Source organism: Hoplias malabaricus, chromosome 10, assembly GCF_029633855.1.
Source record: "Hoplias malabaricus isolate fHopMal1 chromosome 10, fHopMal1.hap1, whole genome shotgun sequence".
Lineage (NCBI taxonomy): Eukaryota > Metazoa > Chordata > Actinopteri > Characiformes > Erythrinidae > Hoplias > Hoplias malabaricus.
In genome coordinates, this window is record NC_089809.1 from 33,770,096 (window position 1) to 33,794,905 (window position 24,810).

The 24,810-nt window shown below is 39.6% G+C and overlaps 2 protein-coding genes across 4 annotated transcripts; one reads left to right on the plus strand and one right to left on the minus strand.

Moving 5' to 3' along the window:
* Positions 1 to 1,033: 1,033 nt before the first annotated feature.
* Positions 1,034 to 4,534, minus strand: LOC136708345 (cocaine- and amphetamine-regulated transcript protein-like). The gene is made up of 4 exons (XM_066682836.1): positions 4,515 to 4,534; positions 3,248 to 3,421; positions 2,340 to 2,423; positions 1,034 to 1,265 (listed from the first exon to the last, which is right to left on the minus strand). Exons 2-4 carry the CDS (start codon positions 3,374 to 3,376, stop codon positions 1,158 to 1,160), a joined length of 321 nt encoding a protein of 106 aa, XP_066538933.1. The 5' UTR covers positions 3,377 to 3,421; positions 4,515 to 4,534; the 3' UTR covers positions 1,034 to 1,157.
* On the plus strand, positions 3,732 to 23,671 carry clk2b (CDC-like kinase 2b). 3 transcript variants are annotated; one of them, XM_066682834.1, is made up of 14 exons: positions 3,732 to 3,942; positions 7,383 to 7,531; positions 8,775 to 9,022; positions 10,656 to 10,908; positions 13,387 to 13,477; positions 15,311 to 15,377; positions 15,670 to 15,786; positions 15,969 to 16,135; positions 16,471 to 16,565; positions 17,760 to 17,889; positions 18,167 to 18,249; positions 19,237 to 19,316; positions 20,572 to 20,662; positions 21,799 to 23,671. In XM_066682834.1, the coding sequence occupies exons 3-14, from the start codon at positions 8,775 to 8,777 to the stop codon at positions 21,973 to 21,975; spliced, it is 1,599 nt and encodes a 532-aa protein (XP_066538931.1). In that variant the 5' UTR covers positions 3,732 to 3,942; positions 7,383 to 7,531; the 3' UTR covers positions 21,976 to 23,671. The 3 variants fall into 3 exon arrangements, with proteins under 3 accessions (XP_066538931.1, XP_066538932.1, XP_066538930.1); XM_066682835.1 differs by lacking the exon at positions 3,732 to 3,942 and adding an exon at positions 6,367 to 6,617; XM_066682833.1 differs by lacking the exon at positions 3,732 to 3,942 and having other exon boundaries at positions 7,324 to 7,531.
* Positions 23,672 to 24,810: the final 1,139 nt, after the last annotated feature.

The following is a 24,810-nucleotide window of genomic DNA, read 5'->3' on the forward strand; positions in this document are numbered from 1 at the left end:
AAACCATGATCTGATGCAGGGTGTTTGTGTATTTTATTTTATTTTTCAGAGGCCTGCTGTGGGGTTTGCTTTGTGAAGGATGAAGTATGTAGATAATGACAGATTCAAAAAACTATTCCAGATGTTCTGAGTTTGAAATTGATGTATCATTAATGTCGCTGCCTCATAAAATTCCATCAGAGAGCTCAATTTCAAACAAGTTAAACAAGCTAAACAAGTAACATCACATCATGAAAGAAGTAGTTTTGTTTTGAACAATGTTTTAAAAAATTATTTTTAAAGGACTATAATTAGTTACATTTCTTGTGATTCTTGTTCCTTGCACTCAAAAATAGCAGTCAACATGAATGTGTTAATCTGAAGGTGTTTATGCACAGCATTTCTAATGATTTCACAGCAAAGTACCTGGCTACATATTTTAAGAGGCGGAAATATAATGCATAAATGAAATGACAACACAAAAAGGGAAGCTGTAGCTTTTAGGAGTGGCATAATTGTGTCATCGGGCGGCACGGTGGTGCAGCAGGTAGTGTCTCAGTCCCACAGCTCCAGGGACCTGGAGGTTGTTGGTTCAATTCCCACTCTGGGTGACTGTCTGTGAGGAGTTGGTGTGTTCTCCCTGTGTCCGTGTGGGTTTCCTCCCACAGTCCAAAAACACACGTTGGTAGATGGAGTGTGTGTGTTGCCCTGTGAAGGACTGGCACCCCCTCCAGGGTGTATTCCTGCCTTGCACCCAAAGATTCCAGGTAGGCTCTGGACCCACCGTGACCCTGAACTGGATAAGCGCTTACAGATAATGAATAATCGTGTTCTTTAGTGTCTATATACTTTTGGTCATAGAGTGTATAGAAGTGTGGAAAAATAACAGGAGGATAACATTCTTTAACATTTATACTTATTTATTCAAAAAAATAGTAACTTCTGATACAAACATTCGTATAAATCTATATATATATATATATATATATATAAATATATATATATATATATATATATATATATATATATATATATAAAACCTTTCAGAGGGATATTTACAAAAACATTTCTTAAATACAGCCGTGAATTTACAGACATGAGAGAATTCTGCTAATGGTTCATTCCTGAATGGTAACATTTTAAACAACAAGTGTTGTAGCTTCAATTTGTTCTTTCCTTCACAAACACTTCAGGAAGAACAAATTGCAGTTTGATCCTCTTGGACAGTCACAGAGTTGACCAAAACGAGAGCCTTTCTTTACTGTACAGAAATCCCCAATGCTACACTGGAACAGAACAGAGAATGATGTTAATATAACACTGTAAGTACTTAGAGAAAAACATCATCATCAATATCAGTCTGTCAAATATTGTTGTTTCACATTTAGGGTACTGACTTTTACACATAGATTCATCTGTCAGTGCTGCAATGATTAGGTTCTGTGTAATCTTTGGTTCTATTTACTTATGGCTATTTAACTAATGACTTACAGACGTTTACGGAGGAATGTATCAGTGTGGACATGTCCAAAGATATCCAGGCACTCAATCAGTTTAATAAATTCAGCTTCTTGCAAAACATCGTAACATAGGTCACTTGGACATAAAAATAGGGCCTGCGGTAAATTGAATAAAATATCTTGGGTAAAATTTTACTTTATTCTCCCAGAGATGAGCATTGTAAAATCTCCCTGTTGAGGAAAAAGTGAATGTAAAAAATGAAAACCAAAAACCTAATTGTAAACTGAGTTTCTGATAGTTGCAAAATTTAAGTGAACTTTAAACTTGTCATTTATACACTTGAAAAAGACAAATACTATAGGTATGTATATATGGTTTCTGACTAACATGTCCAGTTTGTGATACAGGATTAATCACCCAGGATCTAATCCTGACAGCAAAGTTCCAAGCTATTTTGAATGAATAAAAGCTGTCACTGAAGCTAGGAGGGGAGGAGGCATAAAATCTTAATCTAGGGTAAACAGATCTGAGGTGGTGAAAAAGAGGACACACGTCTCATTTTACAGAGAAGGTTATCGACCAATAACGGTAGCTCTACAGTCAGACCGTCCAATCCGAAGCTTTTAGGCTACTTCACCACGCCCCCTTCTCACTCAAGCGAACCAATCGGAGTAGGGGAGGGCGGGACTAGTTTGTGAACGAAACTTCTCGAAGTTCTATGTAAGCGCTAGAAAAACAAAATTTGTGACGTTTGTGAAAATTTGGCCGGACATTTTTTAAGTCTAAAAAAGACGACATGTCCGGGCAAAAGAGGACGTCTGGTCACCCTATCTAAATCTGAATGGGTTGTCCTTTGGACATGTAGTTTGTGTGTATTATGTGCTCAAGGTAAAACCTACTCCTGGCAGGCGGCTGTGTTTTCTCTCCCATGTTACTGTTCGTTTGTTCTGCAGTTTTTCCAGAACTTTCTGTAGGACTCCAAGCTGCAGATATAGATCCAGACAATTAAAATTGTGCAGGGTTTATAGTGAACAATGAATGCAAATTTTACCCAAGAAAATACTGCTAGAATCTTAGGGAGGCGTTAAGAAAAGAATAATCATAGACATAAACACGATTTCTCGTTTTAATAAATCATTGCCCTTAGTTAATAACTCATTTTCTCAGTTTCATGAGTTGTTTTATTTGTTTAACCCGGTGATCTCAGAATGCATCATTCCATTTGACTGATAAAACTGAATACATTAAGACAGGGCTGGAGCTCTACCACCCTGGTGATCTCAGATTCAACACACACAGCTCTAATATGCAAATACCCCTGAAAACCTTTGTTGCCTGGGTCAGGTGTGTTTGATTAGATTTGTGAAACACTGCACATCACTGGTACATCTTCAGGACCAGGGTTGGGCAGTCCTACATTAATAATGAATACATTACACTTTAGTTAAACTGACAGAATGATGTACTGAGGAATCGTGTAACAAGGCTCAACATGTTTGTTGTATTTTGATATCTGATTTTAACTGGATTAGTTCCAATATTAGCCAACGGGGGGTAATATCAGAACGCATGTCTTTCAGTATATTCAACCTACTCTGCTCTACTGTACAGGTTCACCATCAGTGTTTTCAAATCCTGTTTTTTAATCAACCTTTAGAACCAATTTTAAAGTTTTCTTCTGGTTAAATTAACCATTTTGAACACTATAGTAAATCAGGTCTGTGCAGGACAGAGAATTTATGAGAAACTGGAGTAACAGACCCCTGCATGAATAAATACTAAGCTAATTCATAAAGGCTGTACCAACCAGTTCTCGTTTCTCCTCACTGTGGTCCCCTGATTTCTCTGAGCTGGCGTCTACGAGCATGGCCCTGGAGAGGAGGAGGAGGAGGAGAAATAGCCACAGGGTGATGAAGATAGCCTGAGGCCGGCTCATGGCTTCGAGTATCCGCTGATCTCAGGTGTGTCCGCACCGATGCTTCTGCATGAATGAGTGCATTCAATCACAAACTACAGCTCATTAAGTGGATTAACTCATAGGCGACTTTAACGTTTACTATTTTCCCACCCGTTGTCAGGCATGACCCCCCCCCCCCCCCCCCAGCGCCGTGATTGGCCAGATTACATATCTAAATAACCCAGTCCCCGCCCCTCTTCTGAAACCTCTTCATAGCAAACCATTGAATGTAGTACACTGCAGAAGCGCTCGGGCAAGAGCGTGGCCAGCACACCACAGTGGGGCCTACATGGGTTGAACATGAGCTAACTGAGTTCAAAATGAGCATGGGTGGGTTGATACATGGCAAATAAGTAGGAACAAGAACCTACCCTTGGCCCATTACTGTCTCTGCCAGGCACAAATATATGGTGCCAGCATTTAACCAGTGCTGTGCTACCCATGTGGGCCTCACACGGGTACATCGTTTGTGAGAGAGCTCCATTCCCTACTGATGGAGCATTTGGAAATCTGATGCATATTTCCAAAGGATTCACTCACTAAAGGTATTTAATCATCGAGAAGTATATACACGTGAAGATATAGAGAATCAATCTCATGTGACCCTCTTTATACTCTGTATTTCTTTACCAGTATTAACATCACATCACAGAATATATCTTCACAAAACATTATCATGGATTTCTGAGCCCTGAAACTTTGTTTTAAAATATATTTGAGAAGATTCTGGTCTAAAGTGTGTTCCTGACAGAGTAAAGCATTGTGTGGTAAATATGATCTATAAATTTCAACTATATGAAACGTTCTTGTTTAGATTTTATAGTTGTTTTGTAGTCAAATTAATCATATTTAACTTTTTACAATTACATATGCATGTCTTCAGGTTTTCATAAGTTCAAAGGGATAAACTAACAGCCAATGAGAGCATAAAGGGATGTGGTCTGCTCCAAAACAGGTGGATTAAACCATGACCCTTCTCTTTACCTGCTCGGCCCAGTAAACAGGCACTGTCCTGCACTGATTACATAAAAGTCTATAAAGGAGAGACCTGGCAGCCTTAATCTGTCTCTTTTAGTGCCTTAATGCGGATATGGCGTCACAGAGCATCTCTCATTACCTAATTATACCCCGTGGACGTACTTCCACGTAGACAGACACCGGGTCAGGTTTCAGTGTGAAGTTAATAAGATGTGCAATTTCAGGTGTTGTAAATTATAAAATAATGTTTGTGTGCATATGTGTGTGTGTGTGTGTGTTTATGTTTGTGCTAGGATCCTTAAACCCTCAGGGTGGCAGAAAGTCACACACACTAATAAGTGCCACTTGTGGGGCATTTTGGTGTATGTGAGTGAATGTGTGTGAATATCAGAGAGTTTGATTTTTGTTGCATCATCAGGTAATCAGTATTATAATGTTTCAGGCTGACACAGTCGCACTGGAGGTAGTGCCACTGTAACAGCTCCAGGATCTTTGGGACTTGGGTTCTGTCCTCATGAGTTTCCTCCAGATATTCCAGGTTCCTCTGATCAGTTGAGCAAATTTGTCTACAGGTGTTATTATTTTAGTCACTGGGTGTGTGGGTTCCTGCTTTGTGCCCAGTGATTGAAGGTAGGACCCAACCTACCCCTGATTGGGATGAAGCAGTTAAAGAAAATGAATGAATATGACTATGTTTCATTTAGTCCTCAAATGTCTGCTTTATTAGGCCTTAGTTGTGAGGTGAAGAGCTATTTTACACTGTTAAATCATTTAAAGTTTAAGTTAAAAAATAAGATGGACACAACCTCCCTCTTGTGTTCAGTAGACTTCAAATTGTGAGTCACTACAGTGGTTTACTGACACGCTAATATAATACAGATTAGGGGTGGGGTCAGCGTCAGCTTGTGTCAGACACAGGGGAAACAAATTAATTTTCTCTGTTGGTAAGTGCAGTCTGATACGCTGCTATAGTCAAGATCACCATGTATTGTTTTTCTTGTTCTCTACCTTTAATTATCTACAACAAATGCAGCAATTCCAGGCAAAATACTTAAGGTTATTGACTTTATTACGTTAAAATATCATTGTTAACAGTGCACGTACATATATCCACTCTCTCCCCATTCCATTCATCTGCAGTAGAGCATGTTGGGGCCACAGCAGATGAGGGCTATTATAGTAAATATAAAGTAGCCTGGTCATGTAAGCAGAATATGTTACTGTGACATTGTGTAAAGGGTTGTGGGCCAATGTCTCACGCAACATGTTAAAATAACAAGGAGCTCTAAGACACTTCTCAGAATAGCTCATCCCTTCAAGTGTCCAGTGAGCCAGGGAAACCTGAGCAAGACTTGTAGTACAAAAACACAGTGATGCTGGATAGCGCACCAAAGCTCTACAGCCAATTGCTCTCAAAATAGATCAAGAAAACAGGAAGATAAGCATCGCACATTCTAAGAGTGTGAGAAACATGGAGGGAATTGTGTGTACAGGAGTATGCCAAAGGTATAATGTCAACAAAAAGGGTGGAAATTTAAGGATAATAGAAGCAATGATAAACATATTTTACAATGATATTAAATACAATTATATTATAAACATATTGGCAATGAGCAATAATCTCTGTTTTCCAGTTATTCTTTTTCACCTTAAGAAACAGGCATTATCCTGACACCTAGCGGCCTGGATGTGTCAGGGATTCTAAGTCAAACCTATGTGAAGCATGGGCATGCTCATGTAACCCAGTATAGGCAGCATAAACTGGTTAATTTGGGTAAAGAATTTGACAGAATAAAATTGTAACATTAATAACTAATTCCTTTTGTTAATGGTTGTCGCTATGATATGCATTGCTAATTATTTCTATGCTGGTGAGTGGGGGAGAACCGTGTCACAGCAGGTAGTATCGCAGTCACACAGCTCCAGGTGCCTGGAGGTTGTGCGTTCAAGGCCCGACCTGGGTGACTGTCTATGAGGAGTTTGCTGTGTTCTCCCTGTGTCTATGTGGGTTTCCTCCAGGTGCTCCGATTTTCTCCCATGGTTCAAAAACACACGTTGGTAGGTGGAATAGTGACTCAAAAGTGTCTGTAGGTGTGAGTGTGTGTTGCCCTGTGAAGGACTGGCGCACCCTCCAAGATGTGTTCCTGTCTTGCGCCCAGTGATCCGGGTAGGCTCTGGACCCACTGTGACCCTAAAACTAGGCAAGCGGTTACAGACAATGGATGGATGGATGGATATATTTGTGAGTGACCAATCCTGCACAGAGTTTAAAGGCATTAGTATATTTTAATGTTTTCTCCTGCCTTCAAATGGAGCCATTGCACCGTGACACAAGAAATATTTGAATGAATGACATTTTAAACAAATTCAGAATGAATACAGATAATGTTTATTGTACAACAAAAACCTTGTGAATATTAAAATAACATTTAAATATTTGAAAACAACTGCTAATATTAACAATCATAAAAAACTTTCATAAAAACAATCATAAAAAAACTGACAATAGCAGATCAATTGGATTTTATTGAATAATTTGCTTGAGAGTGAGATGAGATTTTTAAATTGAGGGATCAAATTACTAAACTGAGAGAACGGATTCTTAAATTTGGCAGTGTTTCCAGCATTTTTCAATGTAGATATTATTAAATGTTTTGTTTTTACAAAAAGAAAAATGATATAGGAACCATATATTGATATGAATTTATTAGTTTTAAATTCCAGTAAATGGTTATGTTTACTGAATATGCATTTTACTAAATGTTTGTTCAATCACTCTGTTTAAAAAGTCCAAATTGCTTTTTTAATGTATATACATGTTACCCTTTAATTATTTATATTAAATGTTTTTTATATAAGTTACATTTTAATTGCTATGGTCGTGGCATCCTGGCTTTAAAGATTTTCAATGGGTTTAAAGGCCATTACTGTGAGAGTTTGTGTGTATGTGTGTGTGTGGGGGGTGTGCGTATGTTTGTGAGTGAACTGAGCGGGTTTTCACTCTCAGGTTCAGGGTGGAATCGGTGAATCTGGCAACCTGCGCGCTACCGGAGAGGCGCCGCAGCGACAAAAATACAATAAAACAGAAAAGGCTCCAGAAAAGCGGTCAGCACGGATTTCCTGTGGGATAAACGCACCGGCTTGGCGGCTAAAACGGTAAAAATACGAGCCCTGAGAGGTAGAGATCTGTGGCGGGTTTACTTTAGGAGGAGACGTTGGATCATAAACAGCAGGCCTCGAGTTTATTTAGCAAAAGCTAAGCTAACACAGCCAGTATAGTAGGCAAACAGCAGTAAATACAAAATACACACATAACTAAATTCTGTTCATATCACTGCTATTTATGAAATATTAGAGTTTTCAAACCAGGTACTGTCACTTTGTGTCATTTAAAGAGGGTTATTATAATCAGTTTATGTTAGACAGTCGGTTAGCAGCTCCAGATAGCAGCTGCTAAACTTAGAAACATAGCTAAATATGAACATTATTTTACTGCGAATGGAATGTTCCCGTTTATATAAACAATTTACTACCGGTAAAAGCACAGGCAATGTTCACCAAGCATCCCATTTTCTAATACACACACACATATATGAAATTGAATTCCAGTTTTGGTGTAGGGACTGAATAAATTAAGGTTAACTCCACTGGAAGTTAAGACACTGGTTTACGTCTTGGTTAAATTTGTTCAGATAAAAATGGTCATTAGACCTGAAGGTACAGTGGTTCATATGGACCAATGAATATAATCCACCAGACGTACATTAGTGTTTGTGCTCCTGCTCATAATGCCAGCAGGTCACCTGTTGTAGCTTTTACATTTGTTTTTTTTTCTGCCAAAGGAAGCTTTCTGGATTTATCACATGTAATATTATAATCAGGGATATCCACATTAAAGATAGACATACCAACAACCACCTGATATATTCAGTTTTTTCTTACACTATAATGCTCCAGAATACCAAAGCATAATTTCCATTTAGGGGTGAGAAATGTCACAGTACTTATCATAATCATGATACATAGCATCAAATAATGTCACAGTGCGCTTTTTAAGCATATTGCTGATATTGTCATTATTTAAAAAACATTAACAAACCCCATGTTTCATTAAAAAGAAAGCACAATATAATATAAATATATTTATAAAGTGATACCCCTGTATTGTTTTGTTATTTGTCACTTTCAAACTTTAATATGATTTATTGAGGAAAAGTCATGAAACGTAACAGTTTTTTTCTGTTCCTTTAAAAATAAAGTAAATTAAGCTTTTTAGTATGTCCTGAATAAACTAAAACTTTACACTTAATTACATTTTAAGATCGTGTTTGATATAAGGTAGTGTGTTTGAGTACTAAGGCATGAGAAAAAGTGTGTGACATCTCTGTCCCTTTGGTAGATGCCTCATTCTCGCCGTTACCCGTCTTCGGATCGAGGTAGTCGTGGGAGTTACCGGAGTCGATACCGGAGCCGAAAACACCGACGTAGACGGCGAACTCGAACCCGATCCAGATCTGGCTCCTCAGGATACCAGCGAGAGAGGAGCCGCAGCAGAAGCCGCAGTAGAAGCCACAGCAGAGATCGCAGAGAGAGGCCAGAAAGGAGAGGGGGACGCAGGAGAGACAACAGCTTCCAGCGCTCCAGAAGGTCAGTGTGTGTGGGTTAGACATTTTATGGGTGGGTTGGCAAATTTTGGGAACTATGTGGCTGTTTGCTCAAAAATTATCCTACTTGATCAATCACAGAGTTAATAGTATTAATATTTTTTTGTCAGAATTATTCAAAACAAACAGCGATTGAAAAGTTGTATCTGTGATGGTTGTCCAAGCTGAGCTCGTATCTGGCTGGTATCGGCAGTACTGCTTCATTTGTGTTATCACTGTTACAACAGCACTTAACGCACACCTAGATGATGTCAGGGTGAATCTGTGTTCTGATCTGACTTAAATCTTATACAGTACCATATTGATGCTGTCAGTAATATAAGTGGGAATGAATATTTGTAGTGTTGGTATTATTTTTACTGACACAAATAAAGTACTTTATAACTGTCTTTGTGACTGTTAGATCACTGTATGTCTGATTCTACCAGCACTTTCTTGCTGGTATTAACTGTGTGATAACAACAGAGCTTAAAAGGAACGCTAGGCAGTATTTGTACAAAGAAACTACAGCTTCAAAATCTTTATAATGCTTCTCTGACCTATTATAGGGAGAACAGAGCATCCAATGCTGCTACTCTGGGCTAAGCACTGCAGAAACAGCACTATATAACTTTTAGACAAGGGTAGGATATCCAATTCCCTTGATTTCAGCACAGTGCTGTAAATTTGTTTTACGTTCTACAACTATAAATGGGGGGCGGCCTGGTGGTGCAGCAGGTAGTACCGCAGTCACACAGCTCCAGGGACTGAATGAATGAATGAACTATATTGAATGGAATGAAATATATATTGAATATATGAACGGGGGCGGCAGGGTGGTGCAGCCACAGTCACACAGCTCCAGGGAATCTGAGGTTGTGGGTTCGAGTCCCGCTCCGGGTGACTGTGAGGATTTGATGTGGGTTTCCTCCGGGTGCTCCGGTTTCCTCCCACAGTCCAAAAACACACGTTGGTAGGTGAATTGGCGACTCAAAAGTGTCCGTAGGTGTGAGTGAATGTGTGTGTCTGTGTTGCCCTGTGAAGGACTGGTGCCTCTTCCAGGGTGTATTCCCACCTTGCGCCCAATGATTCCAGGTAGGCTCTGGACCTAACGCGACCCTGAACTGGATAAGCGGTTGCAGATAATGAATGAATGAACTATATTGAATGGAATGAAATATATATTGAATATATGAATGGGGGGCGACAGGGTGGTGCAGCCACAGTCACACAGCTCCAGGGAATCTGAGGTTGTGGGTTCGAGTCCCGCTCCGGGAGACTGTCTGTGAGGAGTTTGTGTGTTCTCCCCGTGTCTGTGTGGGTTTCCTCCGGGTGCTCCGGTTTCCTCCCACAGTCCAAAAACACACGTTGGTAGGTGGATTGGCAACTCAAAGTGTCCGTAGGTGTGAGTGTGTGAAGGACTGGCGCCCCCTCCAGAGTTTACTGCCTTGCGCCCAATGATTCCAGGTAGGCTCTGGACCCACAGCTGCATAAGCGCTTACAGATAATGAATGAATGAACTATAAATGGAGACCTTAAATAAATGGAAACTTAATGGAATACTTCAGTGTTGTATTAGAGACCATTGGCTGTACTTATACCATATTCCTGTCTTTTCTTTTTCTTTTTTTTGTTAGTTATGAAAAGCGATCAACTGACCGTAGGCGTTACTATGATGATGAGCGTCTAGAGTACAGCTGTGCAGGACGCAATGTGGCAGAGACATACTACACACACACAAACTTCACCCGCCGTTCTCACGAGCGGGGCAGCAGAGGACAACGTGACGAAAGAGGCAGCAGAACTGGGCGCAGACATCCACGCCACAGAACGAGGACTAGAAGCCGCTCTAGAAGCCGCTCTCACACTCAGAGTCAGTCTTTATCATCGGTGAGAACTGCTTGAACTGATAAACTCTTCTTTCTCTAGAACATGCTCTTTCTTATTTTACTCTATCATGTCTAAATTATTTCTCACAGGAAGAATGTATTAGTGGGCAATACTGGTTGTTGATGTGGTTGCTTGGTAGTCTCCTTGAACCAGTCCTCTCTATGGCTAACAAGTTGAAACAGCCCATGTGCTGCTTTCGTTATGCAACTTGATTTATGCCGGAGTTTAGCAGCACAGAATTACTGCACTGCAGAAGCAGCACGGTAACCACGTTTGACAAATTTAGTGGACACAGTCAACATAGGCAAGTCCAGAAAAAGAATAAAAGCTTTGTGAAATATTAAAATTAGACTGCAGTCTGAGAGCAAAGCTTCTGCTGGTGGTAAATGTGGACCCTAGGTGGCACAGTAGACAGGCAATCTTTCATAGAGCATAATGCAAAACAGAACAGTCTCCTAAGGCTGGTTTTACACCCTGTTTTCTGGGCATACTCGCACTTAGATGAATCCTACCATGCCAGAGTACAGTTTTCCCACGTCTTAACTCCCCCAGTGCGTTTTCAGACTGTGACCTTTGTTTTGAATAAATGCGCTTTGGCACAGTACAGTGGATTTCAGCATTGTACTTTGTGGGTGTTGTTTTTTTCGCAGTGACCCACTACGTTCTCAAATGCTTTATAGATTTTGATCATGCAGAACAGCGATTTTCCTTTAATCAGACTGCATGTGTAAGAAAATATTCCAACGGAAAGAAATAATCCCAAATTATACCAAATATCTTGGCAAACTCTTCTAGCAAACACATCACCTCAGTGTTAGACCAGAGTGAACCCTTTGCTGTGGTATGTGGGCTCAGGATCTACTGTGGGCACTACTCACACTAGTCAAACGAAATCGATTTTGAGGGTCAAAAGTGCTGGGGCACGGTAAGGATTACCTAGTGTATGTACATCCCCAGTTGTACATACTCTAACTAGACTTTTTACACAGTGTATTGTGTTTAGTATAGTGTGTAGTATTGTATAGTGTATGTATTTTCTGTGTGTAGCAACTGTTGTCTACACAGTAAGCTAGAAATAGCTAGTCTACAAACTGAATTTAAAACAAAAATTGGGCTGTATGGCCATTTAAAGCTGAGTTGTACTCAACACTATGCTAAATTATAGTATAGTCACGTAAGGTTTTGGAGCACAGCTTATTGTAGGAATAGTGTACTTTTAAACAAGATTTCTGCTGATGTGGTTTCATCGAGAACCATTTGCTTTTCACATTTCTTTGAGTCAAACACAAATGGAATATGAGTGACAGAAGGCTGAAGGATACTTGTGAAGCATCATTGGAAATGGTCAGACTGTGTCTCTCTACTGTATTTAAAGCACCCCTCGGCTGGGAGAGAATTTGATGATGTAGCTGTCTAGAAATGCAGCCCATCTATACTACAAAAGCTGAATTTTGGACCAGGGCCAATTTGTCTTTTAATTTGCTGAGCCACGTCAAGTAAATTTGTCTGTAGGATTAGTGGGAAGTGCTTAGCTGATCAAAGCTACCGGGCAGTCCTCAGTTCTTGTACTTTTTGATATTCACAACTTTTCACTACTTGAAAAGTTGATACTGATTTGTGTTACATTTGCTTATGACAAAGAGGTGATCGACTGAGTGCGAATGAGAGGAAGTGGGAAGTGTGCGTGTGTGAGAGAGAGAGCTGGTTAAGAAAGTGTAAGGAGGCCAGCTGAGGTAATGAGATCTGAGTGCTGCCCCCCAAAACATGGATGGGTGTCTCTGGATTTTCCCAAGACATTATGAGAAGAGTTTAAAATTAGACCAGGTCTCTCACTCTTCACACACTCCTTCAGAACCCTCAGTTTTCCCCTTCCCCTCTCTGTCCCTTTTTCCCTGTCTCCCTTTTTCCCCTTTCCCACTTCCTTTTTCTTTTTTCCTTCTTGATTTCCACCTGTTACTCCTCTGCGTCTGTTTTCCTTCTCCCCCCTCCTCACAGTATTATGTCTGTGAGGTGGAATGGGGAAGGCAAGTGTGTATTCCATGTGTAAGGGTTTTTTGGGCTGCCTCTGCTTCTGCTCTGTGAGTAACTGTTTCAGGATCTATCTTCCTTAAATCCACATTATAACTTTCTTTGTGCTAAGTTTTTGGTGAATGTTTCTCTCTCTCTCTCTCTCTCTCTCTCTCTCTCTCTCTCTCTCTCACACACTTCAAAACAATATAATTGTGCTTGCTGTGATATGACAAATATGGTTATTTTGATATTGTTAAGAGTAAACAATGGCTCCAAAGTGTAAATTTTAGCCCAAAATGATTTACGTGGTTATCATTATATATTACTATATTTTTATTTAAGTATTATATCTACCTCTCATATATACACGTTATATTTGATCCCTATGTACACTAATAATGTTTGCTGTCTGTGAACTTGAACGTGTGGCCTGTGTTTTGCCTCTTTCTCTGGTTACCTCTGCCCCAGCAAAGTGACAGTCGGACACGGGCATCAGCTGTTCAAGACGACGAAGAGGGTCATCTAGTTTATCGGGCAGGAGATGTGCTGCAGGACAGATGTATGTTGAAGTAACTGATTTTCCACTTTCTGCTTTCATTTGCTCAGATAACAGAGCCCCACATAACTTAGAACAGGTACAGCTCAGTTGCCTGCAAAATGTTTTCCTACCGATGAGATTTAGTAGCATCTGCTGGGTGTTTCAGTAACATCAACCTTTCCTGAATTGCAGTTTTAACCTGTCTTCTATTAAAACAACACTGATTTCTGTTTCATTGTTTAGTTTTTTAAGGTATGCCATTTTGCTATGCAAAAAGAAAATAAAAATAGAATGCTAAGATATGCAAATAATTTAAATCCAATATTTCAAATGTTGAAGCTGAGAAATGTTATTGTTTTTGTCCATTGTATATGGCCATTTTTAAATTTGATGCTAGCAACACATTCAAAAGCTGGGACAGGCAACAAATGGTTGGTTATTCGGTGTAATGCTGCAAAAAACTAGGTTAATTGGCAAAAGGTCAATGATATGGGTTTGAGCATCAGTCTTTCACAAGTAAATATGGGTGGGGGGGTATCCTCTCTGTGAATGAGGCAAATGATCAAAACAAAAATAACCTCAACTTAAAATAATAAAGCACCTGGGGATGTCATCATCTGTGTTACATTATTTCATTTTAAGTTTAGAGAATCCAGGGAAATCTCTATATGCAAAGCACAATGCCCAAAACCTATATTGGCTGGCTGTGATATTTGGACCCATGGGTGGCACAACAGTGTAAATCACTGCATTGTCTTAGAAACACTTCCCAAAACCATTATGTGTGAACTCAGTTCAATGCTGCCCCCACAACTGCAAGCTAAATCTCAGTCATACAAAGAAGACACTATATATAAACAGGATCCTTAAATGCCAGTGACTTCTCTGTGCCCAAGCTCATTTAGGATGGGCTGAAAAAAGAAAGTGCAAAAGTGTCCTGCAGAAATAATGAATGTGAATGTCAGGTTGAGAGGGCTCATTATAATCACACAGTTTAAAAGCCAACATCATATATGGTACAGTGTTGGATTAATGCACATGACATGGGTCATTTGCACATCTGTGAAGGAACAGTTCATGCTGAATGATATATACAGGATTTGGTGCAACATGCTGCTTTCCAGATTTATTTCAGCTTATTTCAGTAAGACAAGGCCAATCCACATTCTGAGTGTATTACTAAAGCATGGCTCCTTAGTAAAAATGTCTGGATGCTTCATCCTTTGGAAACAGTAGGTGAAGATATTATGAGCTATAACAGAGACCCAGAGCTGTTAAGCTTCTGAAATCCTATTTCAAGAAAGAATGGGAAACATTTCACATTCAAAACTACAGCATTTGTCTCAAGTCCCAAACGCTTACAGAGTGTTGTTAAAAGCAGAGGTGAGGCAACAGTGGTAGACATGCACCTATTCCAGCATTCTTGGGACATGTTGCTTAATTAAATTCAATCTAGACAAATATTTTTCATAAAACGATAGAATTTTTGTTTCAACTTCAGAATTGTTTTCTTTGTACTGTTTTTTTCATGATTTGTTTCAAAACTTTCAATGGTTCAATAATTTGCACATATTTGCATTATAGATTCATTTACATTTTGCACATCCTCACCCAACTTTTTTGGAAATGGTGTTTGTATTGAATAGTGGAATACTTGTATTTCTAGAATTTCCTTGGTTTCTGTCTGCAGTGCAGGTGACTTTTTAAAATACAAATATTCGGTGTGTTTCCTTCAGTTATTACTTTTCATTCAGGTGTTTATTTTTGTTTTGTTCAGCTCTTTTTCATTAATATGTCCTTCATAATGTAAGTGTGTGTGTTTTGATGTGCTTTGTGTGACTATTTTCTGCACAGATGAGATTGTAAACACGCTGGGAGAAGGTACCTTTGGCAAGGTGGTGCAGTGCATCGATCATCACCGGTTAGTGATACATGGGCATACACACACACACACACCCCTGCGTTTCTCAAAAATTGCACACATTTTACCTTAATGAAGCTCTTTAATGAATTATTGCTTAAATGATTGTTGCTTAAATTTAACCACTTCTTGCAGATTTGATTCTGCAAGGACAGAACATCATTTTTAGATAATGTTGGGCTACAGTGTTAAATTACCTTTTGGGAGTGTTTAGACTCATTGGTATAAATGATGAAGGAGGTTTACGCTTTTTATTTCACAATAAAGCATTGTTTTGCTTGTTGGTGTGTAGGGGAGGTTCTCGTATTGCTCTGAAAATCATTAAGAATGTTGAGAAATATAAAGAGGCAGCTCGCCTGGAAATCAACGTTCTGGAGAAGATAAGAGAAAGAGATCTGGAAAACAAGCAGTGAGTTCAGCTCACAGTTCTTTCAGCTTTTTTGAGTCTCATAAACAGAGGCACCGAACCAGAAAATATGTGATAAAATATTACTTTCTAATCTGTTTGTCACTGAGTAATTAAATGTGCTTTCTCTCTCTCTCTCTCACTCTCACTCTCTCACTCCCTCTCCCCCCTCCCCCATTCCCCAGTCTGTGTGTGCAGATGTTTGACTGGTTTGATTATCATGGTCATATGTGTATTAGCTTTGAGCTGCTGGCTCTCAGCACCTTTGACTTCATGAAGGAGAACAACTACCTTCCCTACTCGCTTAGCCAGGTCCGCCATATGGCCTACCAAATCTGCATTGCCGTGAAGTGTGAGTACTCACACAACACAAAATGGTGCATCAGATGTTGAGGGACCTGGAGACGTGTGCATGGAGAAATACACTTTGACATTGTTGCTGATGCCTGGAGCCCTTTTGTAGTACAATTCCCTGTAGTCTGTCAAACAGTGAATGCTGGATGAGGTTGTTCAGGCCTCCGCACAAAGTAGTAGCTTGCATATGTTTTAATCTTCATTATGTCATATACAGCTTTGGACAGAGGGGGGCACTATTTACAGTGTTTGCTGTTTGTCTGCACCATATTGATTGTTGTGAGCCCAGGAACGTTGTATTTTCTGACGCAATCATTCTCTCTTCCGTCACAGTTCTCCATGACAACAAGCTTACGCACACAGACCTGAAGCCGGAGAACATCCTGTTCGTCAACTCAGACTTCAGCACCAGCTACAATGCAGAAAAGGTGGGAGGGATGGGGATAGATATCATGGGTCAGAGAACACATCTGATGCAGTTTTCCATTAAAACTTTAATAAGGAAACCTTTTGACTTTGCTTAATTATTTCTTTACACAATTTTTTATGCCTTATATTGTGAAGATTTTTTGACAAACACAACAGTAGAATTGTTCTTGAAAGCTTTTAATTTATATTAACAGATGTCGTCATATTTAATATCACTTAAAACATCAACATGATGTATATGTAATAATTGTAGCCATGTTCTTTCATTAAATTTTAAATATTTGGAATACAATAGGTGTCAAACTCCAGTGCAGGAGGAGGTTTGTCTAGTATTGAGGCGTTTCAAAAAGCAAGAATGCTCTGTTAAATTGATCCATAAACACAAAGTTTAATCTTGTCGATTAGAAAAATTAAAAACGGAAAAATCCATATTTTTAAGGTGTCGATCCATAGCTGGGATTTGAAAAATGATTTACCCCCAGTGCCATTTCAGAGAAAATAATAGTTCAAAATCACACACACACAATTGTCTAACACTTTTTAAACCTGTAGCTGAAGGCAGCTTACGAGAGCTGATCACCTCAGTATATGGAAATATTGCTAAACTTAAGGCTAATTTATGCTTAATCTTAAATACAGATATGCCCAGAGCCTTCTGTCTGTACTCTTCATTCACTTAGTCCGTATTTGTGCACATTCTCTGAAAATTTATGGGTACAGCCTGAATGTAGGAGTACCACTGGGAACCGTGGGGTCAGTATAGCTGAAAGCTGAAACAAAACACAAACATTGGTAAACATTTTTGAAAATTCTCTCCTTCCACATGTGGCAAATTATTTAATGACCTCACTCTTCTGTCTTTTTTAAAGTAAGAAATGTTACATTATGACCACCTCTTTCACCTTCCTCATGTTTTGTTGTCAGAAAATCCCTGTAGTGGATATATGGCTTAACATCCACACCAACATAAAACGTTATAGAATTATAAGGGCTGTGAAGGTTACAACATCTGAAAAGGATGTATTTGTTTACGAACATAAGCAAGCAAGTATAAGAGAACAAGACAAACATTTTTAAAGTTCTCAGGCAAGCACCGTTTCTAGCAGCTAAAACAACATTACTTCATACTTCAACGTTATTGCATACCTCAGTATACTGATGTTAAAATATTGTTTGTGTTTGTTCATATGCAGAAGAGAGAGGAACGTGTGGTGAAAGACACAGCAGTGAGAGTTGTGGATTTTGGCAGTGCCACATTTGACCATGAGCACCATAGCACTACTGTGTCCACACGACATTACCGTGCCCCTGAGGTCATTTTGGGTAAGTGGGGGCAGTTTCTTGTGTGCTGTGTGGCTTGAGGTATAATGGGTGTCTCAAAAGTAAGCAAACAGTTACTTGGGCATACAGTGAACCACAGGTTTTAGACCCCTCCCCATCCCCCCGGTTGTATTTAAAACCTATTGGGTTTCTAAAATTGGATCACTCCGTGCCAACCGTTTTCATCTCATAAGGGTGTGTTCTTATTTTTAAGACACCCTGTATATTACATATATTTAAAACATACATACTTTTGTTGTGTTTGTGTGTGTGTGCACAGAGCTGGGTTGGAGTCAGCCCTGTGATGTCTGGAGTATTGGCTGCATTCTGTTTGAGTATTACCTCGGATACACACTCTTTCAGGTACTGCTTGTGTCATTGTGTCTCCTTATAAGGAATTTGTATTTTGTTGTCAGCTTGTAAATGTAAATTATATAGAAAACAGTTGTTAATACTTTAAACAAATGCAATAAATTAAGTAATTTCTGATCATCCATATCTCCCTGTCTGAAGCCCAGCTGCTTGCACACTTACTGTGATTAGGCATCTGTAGCACTAATTCATAAACAGTTTTAAATTGGTTGGGAGCTCTCAGGAGACCTATGGATAAATCAGCAAGCAGCAAACAAACAAAAGTAATAGTCATGTTTACACATAATAAAATTAACTTACTAAAAAAATAAAAGTATGTAAATTCTCGGTTTGAGAGGGGCCGCATCCTCTCTGAGTGTTTGAAAAATATTTTGTGGAGAGGGAGCGCAAGCAGTGTTGTGGATGGACTGTCCATATTTGCCTTCATGTAGAAGCTGAGGAGAAAAGCATCTCCTTTGACATAATATTAGTTTAAAAAGTCGTCATGAATTTGGGTCTGGCCACAGAGCTGCCTAGAGTGTAAAGGGTCTTGGAGAGAAGAAACCACTGTTAAGCAATAAAAATCAATTTATTAGCAAACAGTTTAAAAAACAAACAAACAATATACTTCTACCAGTAATATACCTCATCAAGCCTGTGTTTGAATATGGTTATTGCTCAAATAACAAAATGTAGGGTTAACCTACACTTAACAAAAAATGTATTTAATATAAAAACTTTAGTAATGTTTAAATTTGAATAGATACGTTGGACTAATTTCAATAAACATTTTGATATCCCCTCTTTTAAATTCACTTTATCTAATTTGTTAAGTTCGTTCTTTGTGCGTGTGGTGTGTGACAGTAAATGTGCTTGTGTTTGTCCTTGCAGCATCTGTCTCAAGGGCATGGTCTTCAACTCACTGTCCTTGAGTTTTTCTAGAGTGTGATTTACTTGCAGTTTTTTTCCTAAAAAGGGTGTGTGTGTATGTTGTTTCAGACGCATGATAACAGAGAGCACTTGGCCATGATGGAGCGAATACAAGGACCAATCCCTTCCAGAATGATCCGTAAAACTAGGTCTCTCATTCAGACACACAAACGCACACGTCTATGTAGTATTCTCCATACTACATTGGATATTGAATATTAAAGTGGTATTTGCTCAAATAATCAGACACACAAGCCCTTTTCTCACATGCAGTTTCACCAGCGGTTTAAACAAAACAATACAGGAATAAATTACACTTTTTCAGATTTATGACTTCTGGAACTTTTCTAATAATAAATTGAAAATTTAGTGTTAGTATACTTCAGTGTATTTTCCAAAGGCAAGCAACATTAATAAAATCTCAGGGCACACTTTTCATAACAAACATGTTTTATCATTATGGCATTGTAGTTATGTTATGGGAAAATTACACGCATGTATTTGATTTTCATTAGAGTTACACTTGGGAGAAGTGTTAAATCTTTACATTCATCCCCATGAAATAACACTTAATGGCTGTAAATATGAACGCTATAACAAACATTCTCCAAAAAGAAAGTCAGGGAGAGGCCTTATATTTTGTAAATATTAGTATCATTATGTAAGTAATATATATGTGATATTTGGTATATTCATGGATTGTGGTCATTGGGTATAGGCTCCATATTGGGGTCTAGTGTTCTGGTGTCAGAACGCAGCACTAATGTAAACGAATAGCAAAGACTGATGAATTTATCTTATACACAGCTCCTCTCCCTGCACATTTCGTTTTGGGATACAAGGGTAGGGCAGTGTTAGGGCTACATGGACCTTAAAACTTGAGATATTTCAGAGGCACACTTCAAATAGTGTTATGCATACCCTGTGACTCACAGGCTACAAGTGCTTGGCAAATGCTGAACCCCTCCACAAATGTCAGTATTTACTTCTTTACAAACTATGATAAATTTTGTATTATAACTGTATTTAATGTAGTTTAAATGTATTAGGACCCTTTAGAACAAACTTAAAACGGTCAGTGGCTGGTTAATTTTTAGTTCCATCTTAAATTGTGAAGCAGTTATGTTCTAGCACCTGAGGCTAGTGCAACATTTAACATGGAACTGGAAGGTTAAAACAAGAAAAGCAGATATTTTTCCCTCTTTCTCCTTTATTTTCAAGTGTCTAGTTTGCTGATTAACATGTTGTGTTCTGTATCTTCTGTCAGTGGTCCGTTAAAGGTTTTCCGTAGATTCAGGCTTTATATATGTGTGTATTTGTGTGATGTAGGCAGTGTATGCATATGTGTATACATGTAATTGTAGTGCGTAGGTTTATAATAATGATCTTATTCTTGGCCCACAGGAAGCAGAAATATTTTTACAGAGGTAGGCTGGACTGGGATGAGAATTCCTCAGCAGGGAGATATGTCAGAGAGAACTGCAAACCTCTGCGTGTGAGTCTCAAACATTTACATTCATACATATAAACATATGGCTTTGATCAGCATTGTAGAGATTATTTGAAAATCTGATTTCTAGAAAAGGTAGCTGCTTACCATTATTTATCACTGACTAAAAAACTATTACTTATTCATTTATGCATCCAGTTCTCCTGCATTAAGGTTGTTTGTCTAATGCCTGGCCCACACTGCAGGACTTAAAAAATTCAAACCGACCTTAAAACATGAGACATTTTTCACAGATTTTTCTATGCTTTATCATTGATAGCCCTCCACGTCCCCAAGGCAGGATTTTCTCACAAACTATAAGTAAATAAACACAGCAGATGGCAAAAAAACGCTACACATAACTCGGCTCTCATTGCCCTTTCAGGCATGATGTTAATGTCGCATTTCACACCTGAGAGTCAGCGTTCACCCCACATTACAGGGTTCTGAGTTAAATATTGAACGTTTCATATTTAAGATTCAACATCAGAGCAGCCTCAACTGCACTGAAGATCGGAGGAGTAAAGTGGACAACCGTGGCCTTAAGGTTACAGAGGTGAGCTTGAGGAGTGTTGTGGGTTAATTTCCTGGGGCCTGGCAAGAACAAAAGGGACCTTAAATAAGCTACCTAACTCTCAAACTGTTCCCTGGGCGCTGAGGTGGTTGGCAGCCCCCTGCTCCCATTATGCGTGTGTTCACTGCCCCTACTGTGTGTAAAGAATTTCTCACTACTGTGTGTTTATGTGTTCACTACAACAGATGGGTAAAATGCAGAGACGCAGTTTCAACGAGGGGATCAATAAATGTCGTCTTCTTCTAAAGATTGGATAATGGACTCCATACAATACAGGATAATCTGGGCAGATAACTAGAACTCTAAAATTGGGAGACCTTTTGCAATTGGAGAAATGGGCAAATCTGCCTCCAAATCGGCTAGATTATCCTGTAGTGAGGGCCAGGCATAACAAAATCACTTCAAACTTGAGCTGAACAATATCCTATCACTTGAGTGAGAAATATATGTAGGATTTAAAAAACAAACAAACAAACAAAAAGAAAATACTTATTGCATATTACACCATCAGATTTTATGTCACTTTTGCAGACTCTTAAATTCTCTCTCTCTCTCTCTCTCTCTGCAGCGTTATCTCTTGTCTGAGGCAGAGGAACATCACCAGCTGTTTGATCTGTTGGAGGGCATGTTAGAATACGAGCCTGAACGGCGCCTTCCCCTCTTCTCCTGTCTACGTCATCCCTTCTTCTCCTCTCTCAGAGACGCTGAGCATTCCTCCAGCGGAAGCCGTGATGTCAGCCGGTGACCTCCGACCTTTGCTGTCTGTCCTCTACCTCACTTTCCGCTGTTCTTCCTGAGCCGTCCACCTACACTGCCCTCTGGCCTCACCTCGTATATCATCTGACCCCACATACTCCATCCAAAGGCTCTTCCGACTTCTTCATCCCTGCTGCGCTACTCCAAGTGGGACACGCCAGTCGGCTGAACAGTGATCAAAGGCTGTTCCAACCAGTCTCTGCTTTCAGAGTTGGAGGAATGGATTAGCCTGATACATGGAAAATGTGGTGATAAGGGGGGCTTTTTTGGGGGGGTTTTGTTTGTTTGTTTGTTTTTTTGTTTTTGCCTGTATGAGACATTAACCATTGGTGGAGGACAATACTGACCTGTTCACTGCCATACCCCCCACTCAAAGCCAATCAGATTAGAGCCTGTCCCATCCGCCAGCCTGAATCGTCACTCCTTAGATTGACAGCTCTTCTCTGCCAGCATTATGGACCTACCTGGCACTTAGTCATTACATACATGCATATACACACACAATTTTCAGATTTCTGTGTGTCTACATTTTGAGTTACATATTTGTGTTACAATTTTTGTGTCTGTAATCTTTGACTGTCATGCATACACAAGCTTGCAGTATTTATTTTAAAGAACTGACTAGCATTTTTGTATGAAATTATATATGTAAATACTGCAAAAGCTTATTTACAATAAAATGGTCTTTCTTTATTCCTCGTGCCTGGCCTAACAGCCAAATCTTAGAATCTACTTGTGTGTGTGTGCGTGCGCGTGTGTGCGTGCAGGAATGGGAATCTGGTTTGGTATTTATATTGTCACAATGGCAGAACTGTGCTGTTGCTCGTTTGTTCTCTTGGCAATGATACTGATGGATTGTGATGCAGATTGGTTGAGTTAGAAGCCTCTTGAAGAGAGTGAATGAGGGATGTGTGGGTGTGTGTCCGTTGGCCTTGGTGCTGCTCTGTGAATGACTTTGATGGTGTACTGTTATGTGGGTGGCAGTAAGGTCAGGGTTGTATTTGCATATTCTTACCACACAGATGCTGAAACCTTGGTCCATGCTTTCATAATGTCTTCATTTTGTGCCTCTATCTTTCTACTTCATGTATACGGCTTTAAAATTACCTGAACGTGTTCAGAGCCAGCTTCAGTAATCATCGGTCGGCCAGTATTTGGACTTAATTATTTTAATGTGCAGAAAGGCTGATTCACATTATTTAAACGAGGCACAATCTAAAGTGCACTTTGCGCTGAGCACACGTTTTAAACAATAGAAGTATTTCAGCCGACCATGCTCATCCAAATGTGATGCTATGTGGCCCTGTCCACATCAACACAACACAAGGGACACCTGGCCTACCTTGGATTAGTGGGGAATGAGAATGTGTTGCATTTTTCCTTTCTTTCGTTTTTTTATACTGTGGACCAAGTTTCAGTCATTCTTCCAAGTAATCACTGAGTGTGGACTGATAATTAGACTTATGTTTATTTATATATTTTCACACTGATTCACATTATTTACATAATGCAGCAGAAGTGGATTGCAGTCGATAAAAGGGGCACCACTGCCCTAAAGTACAGATCACCGTCACAATTCTGCTTTTTCATGTTTTCCTTTTTCTATATGTTTTTTGTCTTCTTTGCTCAGCAGTAAATCCATTGTGTGCATGTTCTTAATTTCTTACCCTGGAATCTGTATGATTGTTTAATTATAATATTACATTATATTATCCCTCAGTGAATATTATAGTTGTATGTATCTGCCGATGATGAAACCAGTGACAATGTACATTTATTAAATACGGAAAGATATCCTGGATTAATTCTATAGACAAATGTAACATTTATTTGCAAGCAGAGTAACTATTTAACAATACAGAAATAAGAACTGCAGCTCTCTCTTAATTGTCCTTAAAAAAAAAGGGGGGGGGGGTGAGTGTTGCCCAGTACTCTTCCAGCATAAAATAAATGTGTCGGCAATTATCAGTTTGAAATATCGTTTAAAGAAAACAAAACAATCGGCCTAAAGCCGATCGTGGACGTCGTTAGACCTGGTCTAGCCGTTGGCTATCAGACTTTTTGCTTTCTTGGCAGAATACGTAAACGTAGTGTTGCCCACCTACCCGTAAAATACGGAATTGTCCCGTATTTTGACACTAAAAGATGCGTTTCGTTTTCAACCGATACGGAACGCGTTTTGTTACGTATGTTTGAGGTCACATTTTGTTTGAGAGAGAAACACGCAGCTTTCAATCTACCGGAGCGAGGGGTAGATTCTCCACGACTCCTAAACAGAGAACACGCTTTTCATTGGTCGTCACCTTTACTTAGTTATCTGTCCATCATTCAATGTGCAGCCAATGGAATCACAGTCCCTCCTACAGCGGTTTGTTTTGTGTCGGCGCTAAGAGCAGCAGGTCACAGCTGAAACACTGGGAAATACAGCTCTGACTCATAGAACTAATGTTATCTTAGCTCTTTGTGACATTTGGCCGTGAGTTGTCAAAAAAGCTTCAGTGAGCCCTGGCATAGTCTGGAATTTCATTGTACTGTAACTGAACACCATAGTTAAGGCGGCACGGTGGCGCAGTCACACAGCTCCAGGGGCCTGGAGGTTGTGGGTTCGATTCCCGCTCCGGGAGACTGTCTGTGAGGAGTTGGTGTGTTCTCCCCGTGTCTGCATGGGTTTCCTCCGGGTGCTCCGGTTTCCTCCCACAGTCCAAAAACACACGTTGGTAGGTGGATTGGCGACTCAAAAGTGTCCGTAGGTGGGTGGGTGTGTGTGTGTGTGTGTGTGTTGCCCTGTGAAGGACTGGCGCCCCCTCCAGGGTGTATTCCCAAT

What these genes read in the sequence shown, in the direction of transcription:
- LOC136708345 (XM_066682836.1), bottom strand. Translation starts at nt 3,376, where the DNA reads ATGAGCCGGCCTCAGGCTATCTTCATCACCCTGTGGCTATTTCTCCTC. An exon ending in GTGAGGAGAAACGAGAACTG is followed by an intron (nt 2,424 to 3,247) that starts GTTGGTACAGCC and finishes CTATATCTGCAG; the next exon opens with CTTGGAGTCCTACAGAAAGT. An exon ending in AACACAGCCGCCTGCCAGGA is followed by an intron (nt 1,266 to 2,339) that starts GTAGGTTTTACC and finishes GTTCTGTTCCAG; the next exon opens with TGTAGCATTGGGGATTTCTG.
- clk2b (XM_066682834.1), top strand. Translation starts at nt 8,775, where the DNA reads ATGCCTCATTCTCGCCGTTACCCGTCTTCGGATCGAGGTAGTCGTGGG. An exon ending in AGATGTGCTGCAGGACAGAT is followed by an intron (nt 13,478 to 15,310) that starts GTATGTTGAAGT and finishes TTTTCTGCACAG; the next exon opens with ATGAGATTGTAAACACGCTG. An exon ending in AATCTGCATTGCCGTGAAGT is followed by an intron (nt 16,136 to 16,470) that starts GTGAGTACTCAC and finishes CTTCCGTCACAG; the next exon opens with TTCTCCATGACAACAAGCTT.